The sequence below is a fragment of the Oryctolagus cuniculus genome, chromosome 9 (assembly GCF_964237555.1).
Source record: "Oryctolagus cuniculus chromosome 9, mOryCun1.1, whole genome shotgun sequence".
Taxonomy (NCBI): Eukaryota; Metazoa; Chordata; class Mammalia; order Lagomorpha; family Leporidae; genus Oryctolagus; species Oryctolagus cuniculus.
In genome coordinates, this window is record NC_091440.1 from 104676865 (window position 1) to 104700436 (window position 23572).

General features: G+C 48.6%; 1 protein-coding gene across 3 annotated transcripts in view; it reads right to left on the reverse strand.

Annotated features, from left to right (window-relative positions):
* Window positions 1-1136: 1136 nt before the first annotated feature.
* GALNT8 (polypeptide N-acetylgalactosaminyltransferase 8) overlaps window positions 1137-23572 on the reverse strand; it is a 70348-nt gene continuing 47912 nt past the window's right edge. For all 3 annotated transcript variants that reach the window (XM_051850201.2, XM_070049349.1, XM_070049350.1), the window contains 6 exons: window positions 23122-23236; window positions 15278-15463; window positions 13327-13464; window positions 12707-12802; window positions 11543-11710; window positions 1137-5607 (listed from right to left, as the gene is read on the reverse strand). In XM_051850201.2, coding sequence (XP_051706161.1) covers window positions 5455-5607; window positions 11543-11710; window positions 12707-12802; window positions 13327-13464; window positions 15278-15463; window positions 23122-23236 — 856 coding nt within the window. In that variant the 3' untranslated portion in view covers window positions 1137-5454. The remainder of the gene's footprint in view (window positions 5608-11542; window positions 11711-12706; window positions 12803-13326; window positions 13465-15277; window positions 15464-23121; window positions 23237-23572) is intronic.

Here is a 23572-nt window from a genome sequence, read left to right on the forward strand (position 1 = left end):
CCCTCTGCAACTCTGCCTCTCAAATAAATAAATCTTTTTAAAAAGTAATTTATAAAAATTAGGTAAACTAGGAGATTAACAACAATCACTAACAATAAAATACAGTAATTACAATTGCATAGTGTAATAAAAGTTATCTAAAATGTATGAATCACTTGTTTCTGGAATAGTCTGTGCAATATTTTTGTGCTGCTGTTGATCACAGGTAACTGAAGCCACAGGAAAACAAAACCATGGATGAGATACTACTTTAGGCAAGGGATTTTTATTTCAGTTTAAATCTTTTTATTTATTTATTTTTTGACAGGCAGAGTTAGACAGTGAGAGAGAGAGACAGAGAGAAAGGTCTTCCTTCTGTTGGTTCACCCCCCAAAATGGCCACTATGGCCAGAACTATGCTGATCCGAAGCCAGGAGCCAGGTGCTTCTCCTGGTCTCCCATGCGGGTGCAGGGCCCAAGCACTTGGGCCATCCTCCACTGCCTTCCTGGGCTACAGCAGAGAGCTGGACTGGAAGAGGAGCAACCGGGACAGAACCGGCACCCCAACTGGGACTAGATCCCGGGGTGCCAGTGCTGCAGGTGGAGGATTAGCCTAGTGAGCCATGGCGCTAGCTTAAATCTTTTTATTTTTAACAATTCCCAATTTACAAAAATGTTGCGAGCATAGTACAAAGAGTTCCTGTGTGTTCTTTGCTGTTCCTCCGGATATACACTGCTAGTTTTACTTCCTCAATCCCTCCTCTATCTATTTCTATCATCTGTGTGCCTGTATAAAATCTCTTTCTCCACTCTATTCAATGACTCTATAAAAAAAAAAAAAGAATTATTTATTTATTTGAAAGTCAGAGTTACCGAGAAAGACAGAGATCTTCCATTTGCTGGTTCACTCCCCAGATGGCTGCAATGACCAGGGCTGGGCCAGGCCAAAGTCAGAAGGCAGGGGCTTGATAGTTGGACCATATTCTGCCGCTTTTCTCAGGGGCATTAGCAGGGAGCTGGATCAGAAGTGGAGCAGCCAGGACTCAAACCAGCGCCCACATGGGATGCTGGTGTCACAGGTGGAGGCTTTAGCTGCCATGCTATAACGCTGGCCCCTTGGTGACTAGTTGATAAAATCCATTACATTCTCTTATACAGCCAGAACACAATGCTGAAAATCAGGAAAATGACATTGATACCATAAACCTTTTAAATTTCTCCAATTACTACCATTCTTTAAAACCAAAGGAAGAAAATAGCCCCGGGGGCCCAGGACCTGACCCGGGACCACATGTTACACACAGTTGTCATGTCTCTGCAATTTCCCTTTTATCTGGACGAGTTCCTCAGTCAGTCTTCGTCGTTCCATTTTTGAAGCATGCCGACCATGTCTCTGAAGAGTGCCCCTCACTTTGGGATCCTCAAAATGACAGCTTCGGATTCTAAATTTTGAGCAGGAACACCATAGGAATGGCATCGTTCTCTGGTGCATGATATCAGGAGGCACAAGACATCCATTTGTCCAATAACAGGTGTTGTTCACGTGGATCACTCAGTTAACAGGTATCTCCCAGGTTTCTCTCTCACAAAATTACTGTTTTTTCCCTTAGTGGTTAATAAATATCTCCTAGGGATTTCTTTGATGTGTATACTGTTTCTCATCACACACTAGTTTTAACATCCATTAATGATTTTTTTTTTAATTTGGCAGATAGAGTTAGGCAGTGAGAGAAAGAGACAGAGAGAAAGGTCTTCCTTCCATTGGTTCACCCCCCAAATGGCTGCTACGGCCAGAACTACGCCGATCCAAAGCCAGGAGCCAGGTGCTTCCTCCTGGTCTCCCACACGGGTGCAGGCACCCAAGCATTTGGACCATCCTCCACTGCCTTCCTGGGCCACAGCAGAGCTGGACTGGAAGAGGAGCAACCGGGACTAGAACCCGGTGCCCATATGGGATGCTGGTGCCACAGGCGGAGGATTAACCAAGTGAGCCATGGCGCCAGCCCCATTAATGATTTTTTTAAATATTTGTTTAACAAATCTTTTTTAAGATTTGTTTTTAAGAGTTGTTTAAAGATTTGTTTAACAAATGTTGTTTAAAGATTTGTTTAACAAATCTTTTTTAAAGATTTGTTTAACAAATCTTTTTTAAAGATTTGTTGAAACACAGAGTTAGAGAGAGACAGAAAGAGAGAGAGAGAGAGGTCTTCCATTCTCTGGTTCACTCCCCAGGTGGTCACAACCACCAGGGCTGGGCCAGGCCAAAACCAGGAGCCAGGACCTGTATCTGGATCCCCCATGTGGATACAGGGGACCAAACACTTGGGTCAGCTTCTGTTTTCCCAGGTACATTAGCAGAGAGCCAGATCAGAAGCAGAGCAGCCTGGACTCAAACAGGCCCCCATAAGGGATATCAGCATCACAGGGGGTAGCTTAACCCCCTGCACCACAACGCCAGCCCCCATTAATGACTGTTGCCTGAAAGATTTTAATAGGGTGGGTACTGATGGTGGTTTTCTAGTTATGTAATAACTTCTGCCTTTATTAGTTGCCATCCTACCATAAGGAAAAGATTTCTTTCTTTTCATTCATTCATGCATTTGTTCCTTCAACTGGATGGACCCATGGATTTTATGGCTTATAATATATTAACATAATTAAAGATTTTAATGCTCAGCTTAGCCCAGTCTGTCTGGTGGGAGCGCCTTCGACGTGGCTGCTGTGGTATGGGATGTGTCCTCATCATTCTTGGAGCAGCGCCTCACTTTCTAACACAGGAAGATGTCCCAGCCCCAGCCCTAAACTTAGCAATTTCTCCAAGGAGCCCCAATTCCTTTTATTGGAAAATATTTAGAAACCAAAATCTGGATGCTTGATGCTAAGTGTGCTCTGTGTGTGTTCATTTAAAGTACAAGGATATAGTTAGGGTCACCTGTTTTGGTTCATAATCCATACATTTGAATATATGGAACATGGCTCTAAAAGTTGAAATTATAGAAAAAGTACATACTTAAGAGAAGTATCTACATCTCTTCTATCCTACTTTTTCTCCAGTCCTTTGCCCCGTTCCCAACCACGACCACCCATTACAACCCAGCTCATCAGTTTCTGGTTTATTTTCCTTATGTTTCATTGTACAGAGCCAACAGAAACTTGCATATTGACACATATATATTTTCCCCTTATTTCTTATCTAAAAGATACATATCATAAATCCTATTTTTCTATAAACAAAATAGAAATATACTGGAAATCACTCCATATCAGTTCAAAGAGATCTTTCTTTTCATTTTTTTAATAGCTGCCTAGAACTCTATTTGTTGGATGCATTTAACCAGTCTCTGATGTTTGGGAATATAGTTTGCTTCCTACATTTTTCATTTACAATCAATACTGCAGAGAATTATTTGGTGCATAAGTATTCTTTGATCTTTACGGGCATGAACAGGAACTATACCGTAGTGCTTTGAGATTGCAGCAAATATCCCCACTAACAAGATTGTACCAGCTTTCGTCTCTGCTACCAACAAACGAGGTAGCCTGTTTCCCACAGTCCTGACCAAAAAAACGCTTTTTCATACTTTGCCATTTCCCCCAATTTAAGTGAAAATTATCTCAGTGGTTTTAACTTGAATCTCTCTCTGAGTGCGGTTAGACATCGTCCCAGATGTGTCGGGATATGGTGGCTTGTGTCCACTTCTCTGCTAGGTTCACGTTCTTTTCAGGGCTTACCATCGATTGCATTTTGCTTGCTGCATGCCGGGCAGAAGTGAGAAGTCACATATGTGCTGGACGTTCACGGTGAGCCTGCATGGTTCCCTAATAAACTCTCCTCTGTGGGCTTGTTTCAGTTCTTGGGATGGATGTGCTCTTTGTGAAATCTTTATCCAGCTGCACACTTAAGACTTTGAAAACTTCGTTTTCTTGAGAAAAGTCTTTCTTTAAAAAAAAAAGATTGATTGATTGATTTAAAAGGCAGAGCTACAGAGAGGCAGAGGCACACACACAGAGAGAGAGAGAGGTTTTCCATCCTCTGGTTCACTCCCCAGATGGCTGCAACTGCTGGAACTGGGCCGATCCAAAGCCAGGAGCCAGGAGCTTCTTCCAGGTCTCCCATGTGTGTGCAAGGGCCCAAGCACTTGGGCCATCTTCTACTGCTTTCCCAGGCCATAGCAGAGAGCTGGACCAGAAGTGCAGCAACCAGGACTGTAACCAGCGCCCACACGGGATGCCAGCACTACAGGCGGTGGCTTTACTGGCTACAGTTGAAAAGAGGTCTTGATTGCTTTAATCCTGTGCTCAGGTGCCAGTGTCTGTCCCACTTAAGGCCAATGGGAAATTTCATGATTCCTGGGTAACCCCGGCATGGACTAAGGGGAAAAAGGATCTCTGTGAAGAAGGGGCATATTTGATGGGTAAGGTAAGGTAGTATCTGCCAGGTTTCTCTCCCACAAAATTACCACACACACACACACACACACACATATTCTGCTTCCTCCAAGATCTTCCAAGAGGCAGTCCTGGACATACCTTCCCAACCCACCAACTGGGAGAAGAGATTTACCCAGAAGAGAGGCTGGCTGGGTTTTAAACTCTTGCCTGCAGTTCCTTCTTTGTGCCCCCAAAAGCGACGTCCCTTTGTTTCAAGCCTAATTTTCACCGTCATTCACGGGGGCAGTGGGAGGAAACGGGTAATCAAGTCACTCAGCACCATGACCACTTAGAGCAGACTTGGTTGGGCCCCCATCTTTCTCCTGCTCTCTCTGCACGATCCCTTGGAAGAGCTCGGGATGGTTGTGGTGGCTTCTCTCCCTCATTCGCCTCTGCACTTCCTGAGGTTCGGGAGAGAGCAGTAATCCCCAGAAAACTGCTGTGGGGGCACAGGTGGCGGGTGTGTAGAGCCCACGTGCTATATGCCCCAGGACAGTTCAGAAAGCAGAGGTATTGGTGCCACCTGAGCAGGGGTGGGGCTGCCGGCGGAGGACGGCCCGGCCTCTCACGTGGAACGTCCCCACGGCAGGCTGGGGCGCCTCCGAGCAGATGGGCTGCGGGAGGAGGTGCCGGCAGGTGCTGAGAGTAGCTGTCGGCAAGGAAGGCTAAACACTGCTGGCAGCAGTCAGAGACCAACTTCCATCTTCCTCCTTCTCTCCAGACGATGTTGGTTATTTCAAGGAGTTTCCAAGAACGGCGTCTGAAATACATCACGACCTTCCACGGGAAGTGAGGGAGGAAGCATCGGAGCTTCCTCGCTGGTCGCCTGCAGACACCCAACACGTGCACGGGCGGCAGGCACCCCTGGATATTGCATGCTGAAGTCAGACACACACACACACACACACACACACACACACACACGTGCACGGGCACACACACGCACACTTGGGTGCTCTCACCCTCTCCCACTTCGAGCATCATTGAGAGTAGAAGCTGTTCCAGTTGGAAGAGCTGGTGTCCCCAGCGCAGCCTCTCCCAGGCTCACTGGCTTGGAGGGAGGCCCCAGTTTTTGAGAGTGTGCTGAATTTTCCATGCTTGTGAGGTACAGGTCCGGAGCACAGGCACGAACGTGCCTGAAGGGTCCTTCTTCACCTCCAGACACCGTTTGGTGCCCCTGTTGATGACCGCGCTTCCCTGGAGAGAGAAGGACAGAACTAAGGTATGAGAGACACTGGCAAGGGGTCATGTTGCCTGCCCCTGCTCTGCCTGCCGGGATCCGAGATGCCAGCAGGGGACGAGAAGGTGGCGTGCAGAACCAGATCACCTGGTGCTCTCTCTACCAGCTTAGCGGTGAACCAACAACCCACCTAGTGAGGCTGCACTGGCTTCAGAGGACGCTACGGGCCTCTCCTGGGATGAAGCATGGGGTGGACACTGACAGGTGTGCACCCAGGGGTCTGGGAGCCCTGGGCCTTTCTCAACGTGGCCTCCTTTCCACGTCCTCACCTCTGCCCTGTGAAACCCAGTAGCATCACCCTCGCCTTGTGTTTCCCCTCCCTCCTCCAAAACCGAGTCAGCCTGGAGCAGAAGCTCCCCTGGGGATCTCAGCCTATGCCCTCCAGCGCTCAGGGGTCAGCTTCCTGCTGCTCCAACTCCCAAGCTCCCTCCTCCCCATCTCCATGTCTCTGCAGTGGGATGATCTGGCCAAATGCCCAAGTGCCCACCTCCCAGGGGCCTGCTCTCATCTCCCCTTGCGGGACTCACTCCCAGCCTCTCCATCAGTGCCTGCAGCAGCTTGTTTGTCTCTCAGCCACCAGGCCTCTGCCGCCACCCTCAGAGGCCACAGCCCATCTTAGGATCAACCGCCACCAGGCAGGTCGCAGCTCTGAAATCAAATCTCTGCTCCCTCTCCAACCACTGTCTCCCTGCCTCCCATCTCTTTCTCTTTTTAAAAAAATTTTTACGTATGTATGTATGTATGTATTTATTTAAGAAGCAGAGAAACAGACAGACAGAACTGTCCTCTGCTAGTTTATGCCCCCATATGCCCGCAACAGCTGGGACTGGGCCAGGCCAAAACTGGGAGCTGGGAATTCAATCCAGTTCTCTAATGTGGGTGGCAAAGACCCAGATCCTTGAGTCATCACAGCTGCCTCCCAGGGTGTGCATTTAGCAGGAGGCTGGAACCTGGAGCAGAGCCAGGACTGAGACCGGTGGCTTAACCACCAGGCCCTGCACCCACCTCCTCTCCTCTATTTCAATCACAAAGTTCCCAGCAACCTCTGCTCTTCCAAATTTCCCTGCCTCTGAATCCCCTCACCTCCACCAGCCTCACCTCCTGAGGGCGCCCACCCAGCATGGGTCATTTCAGGTGCTTCTCCAGATTCTGGGAGCTTCCCTACCCTCAGTGTTCCCTTCTCACAGCCTCTGCTTCCAGACCACAGAATGCTCCTGGCCAGGCCCCAGGACCCAGCAGCCTGGCTCACCACCGTGCCCACAGCAGCCTGGCCTCAGCTTGGCTCCCTCCTCAGCGTCACTGTTCCAGGCCTCCCCAGCAGGCCTTGCCCCTTGGCTCCACGCCTTGATGCTTATGTCTCCTCAATGACAGAAGGCCACACTTCTTGTCAATCTGTCCCCTCACCCAAAGCCGCCAGCGGCCTCCATGATGCTGCCTCTTTGACTAAATCCAAGGAGTTGCCCTGTGTCTCCCGCCAGCAGCCCCTGTACTCTGAGCCCAGCCATTCTCGATCCTGGAGAATCACTTTTCCTAACATTCGTCTCTGCATCCTCCTCCTCCTCTTTTTTCTTTCTTTCTTTTTTTCTTTCTTTTCAAAAAATTTAATTGAAAGGTAGAGTTAGAGAGAGAGAGAGGAAGAGACACAGAGAGATCTTCCATCTGCTGGTTCACTCCCCAAATGGCCACAATGGCCAGGGCTGAGCCAGGCTGAAGTCAGGAGCTGGGAGCTTCATCCTGGTCTCCCACACGCGTGCAGGGATCCAGGCACTTCGGCCGCCTTCTGTTGCATTAGCTGGCTTGGAAGTGGAGCAGCTGGGACATGAAATGGTGCTCATTGGGATGCCAGCATTGTAGGCTGTAGCTTAACGTGCTATGCCAAAATGCCTGCCCCACCGTCAGCATTTCTTCAGGATTCGTCCTAGCTTTAATTCCCAGGAAACTGAGAACAGAGTGTAGACAGGAAGGGACTCAAACATTCAGTCTTTGCTGAAGATTTTGTGTATATTTACTATTTTTAAGTACTTACTATGTGTAATAAAAATCAGCATTGTTGGCCGGCGCCGCGGCTCACTAGCCTAATCCTCCGCCTAGCGGCACCGGCACACCGGGTTCTAGTCCCGGTTGGGGGCGCCGGATTCTGTCCCGGTTGCCCCTCTTCCAGGCCAGCTCTCTGCTGTGGCCAGGGAGTGCAGTGGAGGATGGCCCAGGTGCTTGGGCCCTGCACCCCAAGGGAGACCAGGAAAAACACCTGGCTCCTGGCTCCTGCCATCGAATCAGCGCGGTGCACCGGCTGCAGCGCGCAGGCCGCGGCGGCCATTGGAGGGTGAACCAACGGCAAAGGAAGACCTTTCTCTCTGTCTCTCTCTCACTGTCCACTCTGCCTGTCCAAAAAAAAAAAAAAAAAAAAAAAAAAAAACAGCATCGTAGAGATTAAACCTGTGACACTAGCTTCAAAATGTTGAATGATCACACTTGTGATCATTCAGTTGATGTTTTATTGACTTTGTAAACACTTTTGAAACATTAAAGACAACTTAAGAATCACTAAATGGGGGCTGGCTTAACAGCAGGTCAGGCCACCGCCCACAACCCTGGTATCCCATATCTGAGCACCGATTTGAGTCCCAGCTGCTCTGCTTCCAATCCAGTTACCCACTAATGCACCAGGGGTCCAAGTACTTGGGTGCCTGCCACCCACACAGGAGACACAGATGGAGTTTCTGGCTTCAATGGGTCCAGCCCCAGCCATTGCAACCATTTGGGGAGTGAACCAGCAGATGGAAGATTTCTCTCTGTCTCTCCCTCTCTTTCTGACACTCTGTCTTTCAAATAAGTGAAATAAATCTTTTTTAAAAATTAGTAAATGTAAAATCATATAATTTAAGTTCTTAAGGAAGAAAATGTAATGGATAGTTTGAAATTTACAAACACCATCCAAAATGTTTAAGGGGGATTTCATGTATTTAACTATAAAAGTACCATTAGAGAGATTATTAAAATGTGCTAGGCTTATAGATAGAACCCTAAGATTGGTAATTTGAATTTAAGAGCTTAAAGAAAAATCAGTTTTTAAAAAATTATAACATTAATATGTGCACATTAATTTCTTAACACCAGGTAAAGCTGTAGTAGTATTTTGTACACAGAAGACGCCACTGAGGACGTCAAATCCCTCCGCCTGCCAGATGCTAAAAGGCACCTTGCTTATGTGCTCCCTTTGGCTCTTAGTCCTATCATTATGATCAATTGTGAACAGAAATTGATCACTTGGACTAGTGAGATGGCATTGGTACACGCCACCTTGATGGGATTGAATTGGAATCCCCTGGTATGTTTCTAACTCTACCGTTTGGGGCAAGTCAGCTTGAGCATGTCCCAAATTGTACCTGTGCACTTACTCCTCATGTAGGATCTCTGTCCTTAGTGTGCTGTACATTGAGATTTAATGCTATAATGAGTACTCAAACAGTATTGTTCACTTTGTGTTTCTATGTGGGTGCAAACTGTTGAAATCTTTACTTAATATATGCTAAACTGATCTTCTGTATATAAAGAGAATTGATAATGAATCTTGATGTGAATGGAAGGGGAGAGGGAGTGGGAAAGGGGAGGGTTGCGGGTAGGAGGGAAGTTATTGGGGGGAAGCCATTGTAATCCATAAGCTGTACTTTGGAAATTTATATTCATTAAATAAAAGTTAAAAAAAAAAGGCACCTTGCTTGCCCTTGGCAGTGAGCCCATTAAGTATAGAACAGCACCTTGTACTAAGTCTACATCGGCCTCTTCCATCATCACCAGGCATTTGTGGCAGTTTTGGCACCAGCGACACTAAACATGTCCACTCCTCTTCCTCATGAAGGCAACATCACCTTTTCCCTAGGCTTACCTCTCCGAGCAAAATCTTCCAGATCCACCAATCTTTCATTTGTTCTGCGGCCACTCACTGATTGCCTGTATCATTCTGGGTGTAGTGTGAGATGCTAGGCAGGGAACAGCAAACAAAACCCAGGCCTGGCCCTCTGGCTCACAGCCCAGTTACACACAGAAGTGGGCCAGCAGGCAGTCGTGAGAGATGAAGAGACAAGAGGCGGGCATTTGGATCACAGGTTAAGTGGGCATATTGGAATGCCTGTTCAAGTCCTGGCTCCTGGGGTCTGTGGGGCAGGGTGGGGAGTGGGAGGTGAGGTGTTGTAATGCAGTGAGCCAAGCTGCCATTTGTGTCAGCAGCACTCCACTTTGGAGCACTGGTTCAAGTTCCCTGCCAATGCGTCTCAGAGACAGAAGAACATGGCTTAAGTACTTAGGTCCCTGCTACCCCCTTGGGAGACCCGGATGGAGCTCTGGGCTTCTGGTTTCTGCCTGGACCAGCCTGCGTTGTTGCAGCCATTTGAGGAGTGAACCAATCTCTCTCTCTCTCTCTCTCTCTCTCTCTCTCTCTCTCTCATCTCTCTCTCCCCTCCTTATCCCTCTATCACTCTGCCTTTCAAATAAATAAATCTTTAAAAATATAGTCCTAGTTCCGCTGTTCCAATCCAGCTTCCCGCTGATGTGCACACTGGGAGGCATCAGGTGGTGGCTCAAGCAGTTGGGTCCCTGTCACACACAAGGAAGACCAAAACTGAGTTCTGGGCTCCTGGCTTCAACCTGGCCCAGCCCAGGCTGTTGTGAGCAAGTGGAGGGTGAACCAGGATGGATGAGATATCTTGCTCTCTCTCTCTCTGTCCATCTTTCTATCTCTCTGCTTCTCTGCCTTTCATATAAAAAAGAAAACAAATCAATAAATTTTTCAAAAGAAAGACGATGAGACAAGTGCTACAAGAGGGGCTGGGAGAATACCCAGAGGATCCACCTTTTCTACTCCTGTGGGAGTACAGAAGGCTGCCCAAAGGAGCCAGTATCACAGACTGGAGGGAAGCGTTGCAGGTGGCCTGCTGAAGAGGTGAGCGGAGATGGAATAACACCTGCAAAGGGGCTGAAGGTAAGAGGGAGCATGGCCTTTCATTGAATTCCATGAAGTTCCATATAATGGGAGCTTACAGAGAGACACCAGAGACTAAGAAGACATTACCCTCCTCCTTCTACTTGATATTGTCCAGTTTCAGGAAGACTTAGTCTACAAGGCAAAATCCCTCTGCCATTGTAAGGGAAGCGGCCCCAGCTGCATATATGTATGTAAATGTTCCTGGGGACAGAACCCATAATAGGCAGCAAATTCTCAAAGGGCTCATTCACTTGACAAAGTTAGGAACTGCTCAGCCAGATTGTCCATGGCTCTTAAATAAAATGTCCCACCTCACCTGACACAGTGCCAGCGTGTTCAGACAGAGTCACAGCCAGGGCAGTACCTACACTCATCGGGACATCACTGTCCTACCAAGGTGGCCTAAGTGTGATGGCTTTTGGAGCAGGTAGGCTGTGGTCGTCCAAATCCCTCATGTCTTTTTCCCATGAATCCTTCTGGATCCTCCCACTCTGTACCTGGCCATTTGATGTAGAAGTCAGAGGTAGGGTTTTGACATTAGTTCCTGTTAGGTTTCAGCCCGGGGCTCCACACAGTCTGATAACCACTAATACTGACACGAATCACAATGGTTGATATTTACCCAACACGCCTCCACGCCAGGCACCAAGCTGACTGCTTTACACACACGACCACGGGCTTGCAAAGCAGACATTATTACCTCCACTTTACAGATGGGGAATCCGAGCTTCAGGGAGGCCAAGGACCCTGCTGAAGTGGACAGCTCTCGGCCTGGAGCCCAAACTCTCAACCATGATTTTCCTAAAATCCTATTAAACTAAATCTGAACCCCTCATACTATACTTAAAATTGACTACCTAAAAAAAAAAAACAAAAAACAAAAAACAAAAAAACAAAAACATACAACACACCTGTGTAAAATCCCAATAAATGTGCCACCCATTCTGGGCTGCAATGGAACATGCCTCCAGTGTGGGTCTGTCCCCATCACCACGATCTGTCAGGCAGCGGTCATCAGTCCTGGCTTCTGCAATCAGCGGTCCTAAGTAGAACTCCCCTGTCAGGTGGTAGTAGACATTCTGGAAAAGAGTCGAGGGATCCAGCTCAGGCACAGTGAGCAGGGAGGCCTTGACCTGATAGAGGACAGGAAGGCTGCTCACGGGGCCCCTGGACACTCAGCAGCAAGGGGAGCCCTGCACTTTCTTGGCAACAGGAGCTGCTTCTGCCTCTTTGTTTCCAGCCCCCAGTAGACATCAAGAGACACCCGGCCTGGGGCAAGTCACCGAGCCTGATTCGCTCTCTACAAGGTCTCAAACAGAATCCTGGCTTGCACGGATGGGGAAGCTTGCCTTTGAAGAAAGAAAAAAAAATCACAACTTCAGCAACTGTCACCATAAAGTCCCAGCTAGGGGCTTGCTGCCAGGAAACTTTGCAAATTCCCAATCTGACACTACATTGCTTGGGGAGTTGGGTAAGTTGGCTGTTTTTGTGTCTCAGTTTTTCTCATCTGTTCACTGGGAATGGTTTCAGACATGCACACCTCATGGGAAGGTTGCATAAAGTCGATAAATGTGAGCACCCTCGGCAGAAAAAAAAAAGTCTCCTGGCTCCCGTCTCCACTTGGTGTCAGATCTCTCCCACCCCATGGTGGACAGAGCCCCAGTCAGCCTCTGTCTTCTCCAGCTTCTCTGCAGGAGAAGCACAGGTGGCTTCACCAGTCACTCGGGGCACACAGGCATCAGAGTGGGAGGCAGGGGCTGGCAGAGGTACGAGGAGACAAGGAAGAAATTAGAGGTGTTGGCAATGCAATGTCACCACATAGAGTACATGTGACAGAGCCCAGCCCCCAGTCTGTTCCAAAAGTGGAAAAATGGAACCACCTTCGTTCAGGCTTGCAAGAACTATGAGGTGTTCAGTTCCAGAGGCAGGTTTGGGTCTCACCCTCACCCTCCACCCTGATTTTTCAGCTCCTGCCTCCCCATCATCTAACACAGAGTCGAAATCTGGCAAGGGCTACAAGGGGCTGAGTCCCCACAGTGTCAGGCTGGGGGACAGGGAAGACGGGAGGGAGGCACCTGTGGGTTGAAAGTGTGGCACTGATGCATGATCGGGGTGTTGCCTGGAATGGGCCCTTGATCCAGGCAGACACTTTGATCCAATGAGTTTTTCATCTGAAGAGACAAAACACACAGAAACTCGATTAGAGAGAGGCATCGAGAGAGGGCCCCAAGCTTCGCCAAGGCCCTGTGCTTTTCCCAGCACACCAGGGGCCTGGGATGCTGGCAGGGCTTTGCCAAGCACTGGGGATTAGGCAGATGCTTAGGTGAGGTGCTGCTGAGATACCCACTTGCGGAGAACGGCACGCCCAGACCATCACGGCACCGCCACAGAAGGGTCGGGTGCAGGTGGACGTGCCACACACCCTGCTTGGCTGAGAAACCGAGAGGTGGGGACACAGGCTGCAGTTGGCAGGGGACAAGAGGCAGAGAGAAGGAAAAGAGGAGGGGATGGGGAAGCAAAAGAGGTTGGGAAATGAGAGTCCAAGCACAAAAAGCTGAGGAAAGGGTGGGAGGAGGGGAGGGGTCTTGGGCAAGGCGGATTTGGGAAATGTTCCACCTAGCAGTCATGTGATGGCGTCACAGTGTCTTTGATAGCCAAGTACTTAAATCCCAAGGTATGATTTCACGACATATACCTGTCCATAGCCCACGATGCTGTGGATTGGTTTCAGGATCGGATACACATTTTTCAGGTACCAGTCAAAGCTTCTACATTTCAGTTTCTCCCGGAGTGCCATTTTGGAAGAGATGTCTCCATAATCAATGCCAGAATTCTGTAAATAAAACACGGAGCCTGTCTGTGCCTTGGTCTAAGCCATCGCTTCCACTCCGCCAGTGGGTGTGGACCACACAGAAGGGGACTGAGCCTTGGCCTGAGAGTCTTGGCCTGATGTAGCCTGATATTTTGTACTTCCAGAGAAAGTGGAGAAACCTGGAGTCCCAGGAACCTCTCCTGGTTTCTAAGACACTTGCAGGGCCTGCACAGTGGAGACACTTGGGTTTATTTGTCATCACTGCGAGATGTCTGAGATGGTGAGATACCCAGGACTCCCAGGAATGGCTAGAAAAAGCTTTCAAAAGGAATATTCTGACATCCAGCTTGGAGGTTTTGTAGAAACCAGCTTGGGACTTTGTAGAAGTGCTACCCGGGGCTATGGGGGGGGGGGGTGCACAGAGGCCAAATTGAGAAGGACTTGCAGCAATCGTCACTATAGCTGCCTCTTCTCAGACTTCTCCTCAGTGTTTGTTTCCCATCATCCTTTGTAGAAGTTCATTGATTTATGGACATTTCCCTTGATAGCTTAGGAAAGACGCAATATCACTCTACAGACAGCTAAGAATGTCCTGGAGGGCTCTTGTTTTCCTCTCACAGCTTGGTATACTGGGACACCAGATTAAATTCTTGCCCATCTCTTCAAACAATGAGCTCACTGCAGATCAGTAGATCTTGACTACTTCGAGTCATAAAGAAGGAGCAGGCATTTCTAAACATTTTTACCTTTTCCAGTCCTAGTGATGCTGGGGTTGACCTGGCTCCTGACCCCATGTGAGTTCCAGATTTTTCCTTATAGATCCATTCCAGAGCCTCCTGCCACCCTGAACCCCTGTTTTTCTGGAGACTACTTTTGAGTCTCCTGCAATGCAGGTGAAGAGTTTAACAATGAGAAGGCTGAGCCCCACGGGCCGAAACAGCTTGGTAGGCTTGACCACGCTGAACTCGGGGGTGCTGGAGCAGAAGAGTGAGCTTAACCAAGAAGGTCTTCCTCGAGGACATGCACCTAACAGAACTACACTGTTTCTTCTCCCTTCCCTACATCCTGCCTGCCACATGTATGTACTCGTAAAACAGTGAATTCCTGATGTCCAAAACTCCCTGGCAAGGACTCACTCATTATAGAAGGATAAAAAACATAGAATTTAGAAGCCAGACTTCTGGGGCCTGCGCTGTAGCACAGTAGGCTAAGCCTCCTCCTGTGGTGCCAGCATCCCATGTTGGCGTCAGTTCATGTCCCAACTGCTCCTCTGATCCAGCTCTCTCTCTAAGGCCTGGGAAAGCAGTGGAAGATGGCCCAAGCACTTGGGCTCCTGCATCCACATGGGAAACCCGGAAGAAGCTCCTGGCTCCTAGCTTTGGATCAGCTCAGCTCTGGCTGTTGATGCCATTTGGAGAGTGATCAGACGATAGAAGACCTCTCCCATTCTCTGTAACCTGTAACTGCCTCTCAAATAAATAAATAAATAAATAAGAAGAAGAAGCAGCAGCAGCAGCAGAAGCAGCTGCCAGACTTCCTTCACTTGAATCTTCGCTATTACCTTAAACGGGTTTCTTCCAACTCTCTGTGCCATTTCTATAAAACATACCCCATAGGCATGCTGGGGCAGTTAATGAGTCAACTCATTAGACAGTGCCTGGAACACAGCATTGCTACACGAATGCCGAGGACCATGACTGCCGCACCATTAGGAATGCGCCCTACGTCTTTAGGGCTGGATGGCACTTTAGCTCTATCCCTTCCCATTCCCCAGCCTCACTGCTGCCTCTGCTTCCTTTGTTCTTCCCAACGTCCGTTCCATTCCGCAACAAACCTGGACAGGAATGTTCCAGGCCAAGTAGACCATGTGTTTGTGCTCGTCCATCCAGAGTTCAGCCACTCGAAGAGCATTGCGCTTCAAGATAGGGATCAGGTCCAAGGCGTAGGGCTTGTGGTGTCTCTCTAGGTGAGCAACCCGGGAGCAGGGTAAGATCTCGATCTTCCCTCCACACTGCCACACCTGCCAGAGAAGAGGGGAGGACCACAAGGTAAGACACTAGGGTGGCTTTCAATGGACAACCAGCAAAAGGCTGAGTGTGTCCCCACTCTGGAAGACTTCAAGGAATCGAATGCTGCCGACAACCACACAAGCTTGGAAGCAGATCCTTCCCCAGCCAAGCCTAGATGAGAAACCAACCCTGGCCAATGCTGTGACTGCAGCCTTGCAGAAATCCGGCTAGGCTGCCGATGGAGCCCTGACCCACACAAACTGTGAGGTCCTCAGTGCCTCTTGCTTTAACACTAACTTTGTGATGATGCTGTCACACAGAAGTCCACAACTCATTCCTGATCAAGAAGTGTCATGACTTATAATCTCATTGGAAATACCCTTCCTTAATATTTTGATGAGTATAAACATGCTTGCCAGCACGTGCATTCTAGGGGCCGGCTTTGTGGCACAGCTTGCTATGCTGGTGTCCCATATCCGAGCACTGGTTCAAGTCTCAGCTGCTCCACTTTTTTTTTTTTTTTTTTTGACAGGCAGAGTGGACAGTGAGAGAGAGAGAGACAGAGAAAAAGGTCTTCCTTTGCCGTTGGTTCACCCCCCAGTGGCCGCTGCAGCCGGCGTGCTGTGGCTGGCGCACTGCGCTGATCCGAAGGCAGGAGCCAGGTGCTTCTCCTGGTCTTCCATGGGGGTGCAGGGCCCAAGGACTTGGGCCATCCTCCACTGCACTCCCGGGCCCAGCAGAGAGCTGGACTGGAAATGGAGCAACCGGGACAGAATCCGGCGCCCTGACTGGGACTAGAACCCAGTGTGCCGGCACCGCAGGCGGAGGATTAGCCTATTGAGCAGTGGCACCGGCCTCAGCTGCTCCACTTTCAGTCCAGCTCCCTGCTAATGTGCCTGGGAAAGGAGCAAAAGATGGCCAAGTGCTTGGTCCCTTGTCACCCTTGTGGGAGACCTGGAGGAAGCTCCTGACTTCGGCCTGGCCCAGCCCCAGCCATTGTGGCCATTTGGGGAGTGAACCAGTGGATGGAAGATATCTCTCTCTCTCCCTGACTGTCTGTCTCTCTCTCTGTGTGTAATTCTGACTTTAAAATAAATAAATACAAATCTGGAAAAATATGGTCTTTACTCTGATAGATGAAAGACCTAATAAGATTAGGTAGATACCTTATGTCCCCTGACTGCCCTTCATAGTTTCGTGGCTACCTGAGTGATTTGTAGATTCTGGAAGCTAATTAGCCCATCTTGCAAAGGTTAGCAACCTACCGCTCCCACACCAGGGGGAGCACCTGAGGTGAGAGTGAGTAGGTTGGGTCCTGCTGGTTCAGCCAACAAATCAAAGAGTGTCTGTACGGTGTGGGTAGAGAGAGGGCAGTCCCGTTGTTCAAAGTAGTTGCATCCCTTCCTCCACTTCTTGATCCACAAATCCCTCCCACCAATTCCCCTGAGTTCACAACAGTGGAATGAACAAAAACCAGGCTTTGAGATCAGACTGTTGAATGCCTGACTCCACTGCACACCTGGCAGCCAGGGGCAAAACATCTACCTCGCTGGCCCTCAATTTATCAGCAAAAGGGGCACATCCATCATTTGGGCGTCAGGAGCGTTACATGACACAACAAGCACTCAGGTATGGCCGCATCTAAGCTTAACTTGAAGCACAGCTTTTCGTCCACTGTCCTCCTCCATAGCTTCACATTCATCCCCCAAACCATGGGGATGTTACATCTGATTTGGTTATTTTTCTACAAACAGCTAACAATTTGTATATAACTTGGTTCCGATTTTCTTAGTTGTTGCAGGTGCCTGTTCCACAGGGATTCAGGAGAGAAAAGTTAACTGTAACACAAGAAACTTTAAATTCAAGTTCAAACTCAGGGGTGCCACTCACGGAAATAATGTTAATGATTAATCTTGCCCAGTGTTTTCCAAACTTTACTCTCCCAACTTGTTCCCGCTTGCCAAATTCCACCTGTCATACTTCTCCCTCCCTTCCTCCCCCACCCATGCACACACACGGAAACATGAAGTTCCGACTCATGGTTGACAACAGACAACTTTGTGCAATGCAGTGTCTTCACCTTCCCGTGAATCCCGCCCTTGCTAGCAGGTAGCACTATAAACCCCGTTGAAGTCACCTGCTCACGCTTATCAGCTTGCAAAGGACAGAGTCAGATTCTAAACCCAGCAGTCCACCTGTTAAGCTCTGGCTCCACACTGGAAATACACAAGGTGCTCTACAGCTGCCTGTTTTCTCTTCTCATCCCTTTCTCCATTTATACACCTCAGTGAGCACCATAATTACCACGGCCACGAGATGTCAGAAAAGCGCTCTGATGTACACTGATCAAACCAGGGTGATAACAGTTCCCTCTGCTTGTCATTCATTACCTTACGACTGGAGCCCTCGAGCCCTTCCTATTTGTTTAGAAAATACATAACAGATTGTTGTGAATTATAGTCACCCCACTAAGCTGTGTGAGACAAGGAGCTTATTGCTGTCTGACTGTGCTGGTTAGACAAACCCCAGCCTCCCTCCATTCCTCCCAGCCTCTATGTTCAAATCGACATTTTTCAGCTTCCACATATTATAAGAGAATATGAAATATGCATCTTGCTGTGTCTGGTTTATATTTTTTGAGATGTCACATGTGTCCCATAAATATGCATCATTAGTGTTAATCGAAAAGTTTTTTGAATGTCTAGGGAGATGGAGATGCTAACTCTCCTGAACTGATCCTCCATATTGAATGTTTGGTGAGTTATCACATTGTACTTCATAAGTAAGCACAATTGAAATAATAAAATAGGGGCCGGTGCCACGGCTCACTTGGTTAATCCTCTGCCTGCGGCGCTGGCATCCCATATGGGCTCCGGGTTCTAGTCCCGGTTGTTCCTCTTCCAGTCCAGCTCTATGCTGTGGCCCGGGAAGGCAGTGGAGGATGGCCCAAGTGCTTGGGCCCTGCACCCGCATGGGAGATCAGGAGGAAGCACCTGGCTCCTGGCTTTGGATCGGTGCAGCGCGGGCCGTATTGGCCATTAGGGGAATGAACCAAGGGAAGGAAGACCTTTCTCTCTGTCTCTCTCACTGTCTATAACTCTACCTGTCAAATAATTTAAAAAAAATGTTTTTTTTTAAAAAAAAAGAGTAAAGGAATCTAAACAACTCTGATGTCCTCCAAAATCTGTTATTGGAGAAAGACAGGTCCTACCCAAGTTCTTTGAAGTCTTAAAAAGCAAATAAATAGTCACATAAAAACCAAGGCATCAGATGTGAGAACTGGTCTACCCAAGACAAAGAAGCAGGAAGGCGGACCCTCGTCTCCTGACACTCTGTGTTCTCATTGAAGTCTACAGAAGGTTGCACAGTGTTAAAAGAACAAGATTTCTTGTGGAAAACTGACGCGGCAGATTCAACATGTCGGATGGCAAAGTAAATACAGAGGGCCAGCCAGGGGGCAGGGGAGGACCCTGCAAAGCATGAAGGACCCAGAAGTATGCAGGCATTCAGACCTGGGCCAGGGAACTGGATTCCCCCAACGCAACGTGTCTGAAGCTCTGGTGGGTGGGGAACAGCCAGGCACAGTGTAGCCAGCCTCGTCTCCAGGACTTTGCTAAGGATCGTGTACAAAAGCATTATTTATTTTTTGACTGTTTCTTGTACTGCAGACTACATATAGCCCTACTATCTAGTCTCCTCTCCATCTGTGGTTGTAGAGGGAAGAACTGGGCACACGACCGGCTTAACTGAAGTCTGTTTCCCGGTCTCCTCGGCTCGCAAGGGTGGCCCATGGACGTGAGAAGAAAGGCTGTGCACGACTTGCAGGGGCTGCCCTGGAAAGGAGGCACACGCTCGCTCGTTCTTCTTTCTCCTCCTGCCCGCTGGATGTGCATGCACTGTGGTGTGGCACAAACAAGAGGCAGAAGATTCTTGGTTCCCTTCGCCCTAGAACGGCCCAGTCACAGCTCAGCTGCTTACATTTAAACTGTTACAGAAAAGAGAAATTGATTTCTGTCTCGTTGAAGCTTCTGTTATTTTGGCCTCTGTCACAGAAGCTTAATGAATGCGTTTTTTTGTTTTGTTTTGTTTTTTTGTTTTTTTTTTTGACAGGCAGAGTGGACAGTGAGAGAGAGAGACAGAGAGAAAGGTCTTCCTTTGCCGTTGGTTCACCCTCCAATGGCCGCCACGGCAGGCGCACCACTCTGATCCGAAGGCAGGAGCCAGGTACTTATCCTGGTCTCCCATGGGGTGCAGGGCCCAGGTACTTGGGCCATCCTCCACTGCACTCCTGGGCTACAGCAGAGAGCTGGCCTGGAAGAGGGGCAACCGGGACAGAATCCGGTGCCCCGACCGGGACTAGAACCCGGTGTGCTGGCACCGCAAGGTGGAGGATTAGCCTAGTGAGCCGTGGCGCCGGCTTAATGAATACTCTTAATACCTTTATAAAAATCCTTTCAAATTCCTGATTGCCTTTTGACTGAACCATCCTCCTGGTGAGGTTCACTAATTGAGAACCCCTCACAAACAGGAGAACTAAAAGACCACTGTACACACAGAACGTGAGTTTTCTCTTCCAAAGAACAATTACAGCTTAAGGTAGAACCCAGACCACAGTCCCAGTTCATTTGCTAATGTAAATGAGGGTCCAGGATGGTTCCTAAATGGGTGTAATGTATGGCTGTTGTGTCATCAGCTTCAACTGGAAAGAAACTGAAGAAAATGAAACTGAATACATTCTAGACAGAAAATTATCATGCTCTACCAGGTTATAATGGACAAACCATCACCTAGACTCAGGCACAGAATTTTTAGTTGAGAGGGGAGAAAAAGCCATTTTACAGAGGCTTGGTGCACCATGATTTAGTAGAGCCAGGATTAGAACCCAGGTTCAGGGGCCAGCGCTGTGGCATAGTGGGCTAAGCAGGGCTGGCATCCCATATGGGTGTCAGTTTGAGTCTCAGTTGCTCCTCTTCCCATCCAGCTCTCCGCTATGGCCTGAGAAAGCAGTAGAAGATGGCCCAAGTGCTTGGGCCCCTGCACCTGCATGGGAGACCAGGAAGAAGCTCCTGGCTCCTGGCTTCAGATCAGCACAGCTTCAACCATTGCAGCCATTTGGGGAGTGAATCAGCAGATGGAAGATTTTTCTCTCTGTCTCTCCCTCTCTCTATAACATTACCTCTCAATTAAATAAACAAAAGCTTTAAAAAAAATACAAGAACCCAGGTTCAGACTTTTTTCCAATGCCATCCTGGCATTCTTATTGTTATTTTTATTGTTAACCATTTATTGAGCAGGTGTCATTCACCATGCCAGGTGCTTGACGTTACAGGTATGGCTTAGAGGGCTTGTGGGTTGCCTAGGACCACACCCACTTTTGCGTGGCAGAGCAGTCTGTCTGTTCCCAATACAGATCTGCATGACGTCCAATACCCATGTTGCCCCTTGGAGCTGGTGTTATGATGCATCAGGCTAAGCTGCTGCCTGTCACACTGACATCCCATAGTAGAGTGCCAGTTCAACTCCCTGCCGCTCTGGTTCTGATTCAGCTCACCTGAGAGAGCAGTGGACAATGTCCCAAGTACTTGAGTCCCTGCCACCCACATAAGAGACCAAGATGGAGTTACAGGCTCCTGGCTTCAGGCTGGCCCAGCTCCTGCTCTTGCAGTTATTTGAGGAAGTGAACCACAGATACAAGGCTTTTCTCTCTCTCTTCCCACACTCTGCCTTTCAAACAAAGAAATAAATCTTAAACAAAAAAGAGTTCACCCTTACACTAAGGATGAAAGAAGGATTGACTATCAAGACTAAATACAGGCCGGCACCGTGGCTCACTAGGCTAATCCTCCGCCTTGCGGCGCCAGCACACCGGGTTCTAGTGCCGGTCAGGGCTCCGGATTCTGTCCTGGTTGCCCCTCTTCCAGGCCAGCTCTCTGCTGTGGCCAGGGAGTGCAGTGGAAGATGGCCCAAGTGCTTGGTCCCTGCACCCCATGGGAGACCAGGATAAGTACCTGGCTCCTGCCATCGGATCAGCGCGGTGCGCCAGCCGCAGCGCGCTGGCCGCGGCGGCCATTGGAGGGTAAACCAACGGCAAAGGAAGAACTTTCTTTCTGTCTGTCTCTCTCACTGTCCACTCTGCCTGTCAAAAAATAAATAAATAAATAAATCTTAAAGACTAATTACAAACCTAAGGTCAAAGCCTTCTAATTAATGAGAGCCACAGATTGTAAAGAAGAGGTAAAAGAATACAGTGGAAGGGTTTTTCATGCATAAAATCTGCTCTAAATTTATGATGATTAATTTAAGCTATTGGTACTAATTCTTCACTTCCCTAGGGTTGGCCATACAACTGACTTTGAAACAGAATGCTACTGGGGCCGGCGCTGTGGCATAGCAGGTAAAGCTGCCGCCTGCAGTGCCGGCATCCCATATGAGTGCCGATTCAAGACCCAGCTGCTCCACTTCTGATCCAGCTCTCTGCTATGGCCTGGGAAAGCAGTAGAAGATGGCCCAAGTCCTTGGGCTCCTGCACCCACGTGGGAAGACCTGGAGGAAGCTCCTGGCTCCTGGCTTTGGATCGGTGCAGCTCCAGCCAATGTGGCCAATTGGGGAGCGAACCAGCAAATGGAAGACCTCTCTCTCTCTCTCTCTCTCTGCCTCTCCTTCTCTCTCTGTGTAACTCTGACTTTCAAATAAATAAATAGATCTTAAAAAAAAGAAAGAAAAAGAATGCTGCTTCCAAATACAGGCATTAAGAAATCTCACCTGGTTCCCCTTGACCTTTAATGCAACCCAAGAAGAGTACTCTTTCCCCAGGCAGATGCGGTGCCATTGGCCTGAACCCTAGAATGAACTGTGTGGATCAGAGCCATCCATTCAAGCCCAGCTGGACCTACAGAGTCGTGAGCATCAATTATTGTTGCTTTACGCCACTGAGTTTGAGGTGGTTTGTCACACAGCACTTTGAGTTTTGGTCAGAACTAACTGATGCACTGATGGAATATGAATCTGTGCTTGGAATTTCTCCACTTGTCTTATATTGTGCCTTGAATTCCCTAGTGGTTCACTTGACCTAAACAAGCATGGGAAGCTGTCAGGGGTGGACAAGAGACTTTGATGACAAGAGACATCAATGTTGAAGTGTGAAGCCAGGATCATTCTACACTAAGTTGATCAGAACTAGAACTGGGTTGAGGGTTTCAATACTGTACTACCCAGCCCTGTCAATTTGTCCAAGGTGAGACTATATCCCAACCCAAAGTCATGTCATCATGCCAGATACTCCAGTTGTCCATGTGGAATTACACTGACTGCCCACACATCTGCATCCCCTAGTCCCTCTGCCCACTCCAGTTTTCTCTGCTTTGACCAATATTATGGAATGCTGTCTTCCTCAAAGTTGCTTTACTGCAGGAGATGCTTAGAAAATGCCTGGATTCCTCATGTGAAATAAGGACAACACCTGCTTAGCCCATAGCCTCCAGATGCAAGCTGATGCCAGGAAGCTGCACTCTAGCTTCCCCTTCTTGGCCTAGTGCCCTGTAAACAGGGGAATTTGCCCTCCTCTTGAGCTAATGACATTCACCCAGGTTCTACAGTTCCAGAGATACTTCTATCCCTCCATTATTTCCCCTACCCCGTTGTCCCCTAAAGAAAAGGGAAATGTACGCACCCTCAGGCTAAGTTCCACATTTTCTCCTCCATAGACCAGCATCCCACCATCCAGGGCTCCAATTTCTCCCAGGAAGAGCCTGTTGGCAGCCAGGATGCCCATGATGGAAGGACTCCTATGCAGCTCAGAGCAAGAGAGGAGCAGGTCAGCATGGAGAGGAGGGGTGGGAAACCCAACGATGGTCTGGCCTCTAAACTCTATGTAAAGGCTGTTCTTATCCTGAGGCTCTTCCCTGAACACAACCGGGGCTAAGTGCATGTGGCTTTCCCTTGCTCACTGAGCTGCCATAATTTCTCTTAAGTTATATTCAAATGACATCTTTTCATCTTGGTGTCCCTACTTCATTGCCTGATCTTACTAGAAATGGCCAGAATATTTTCTAAAATGCTAAATACTTTGCTTGATTTTTACCTAACGGCCCTGAAGAGCCCAAAGTAGTTATGAATTCTTA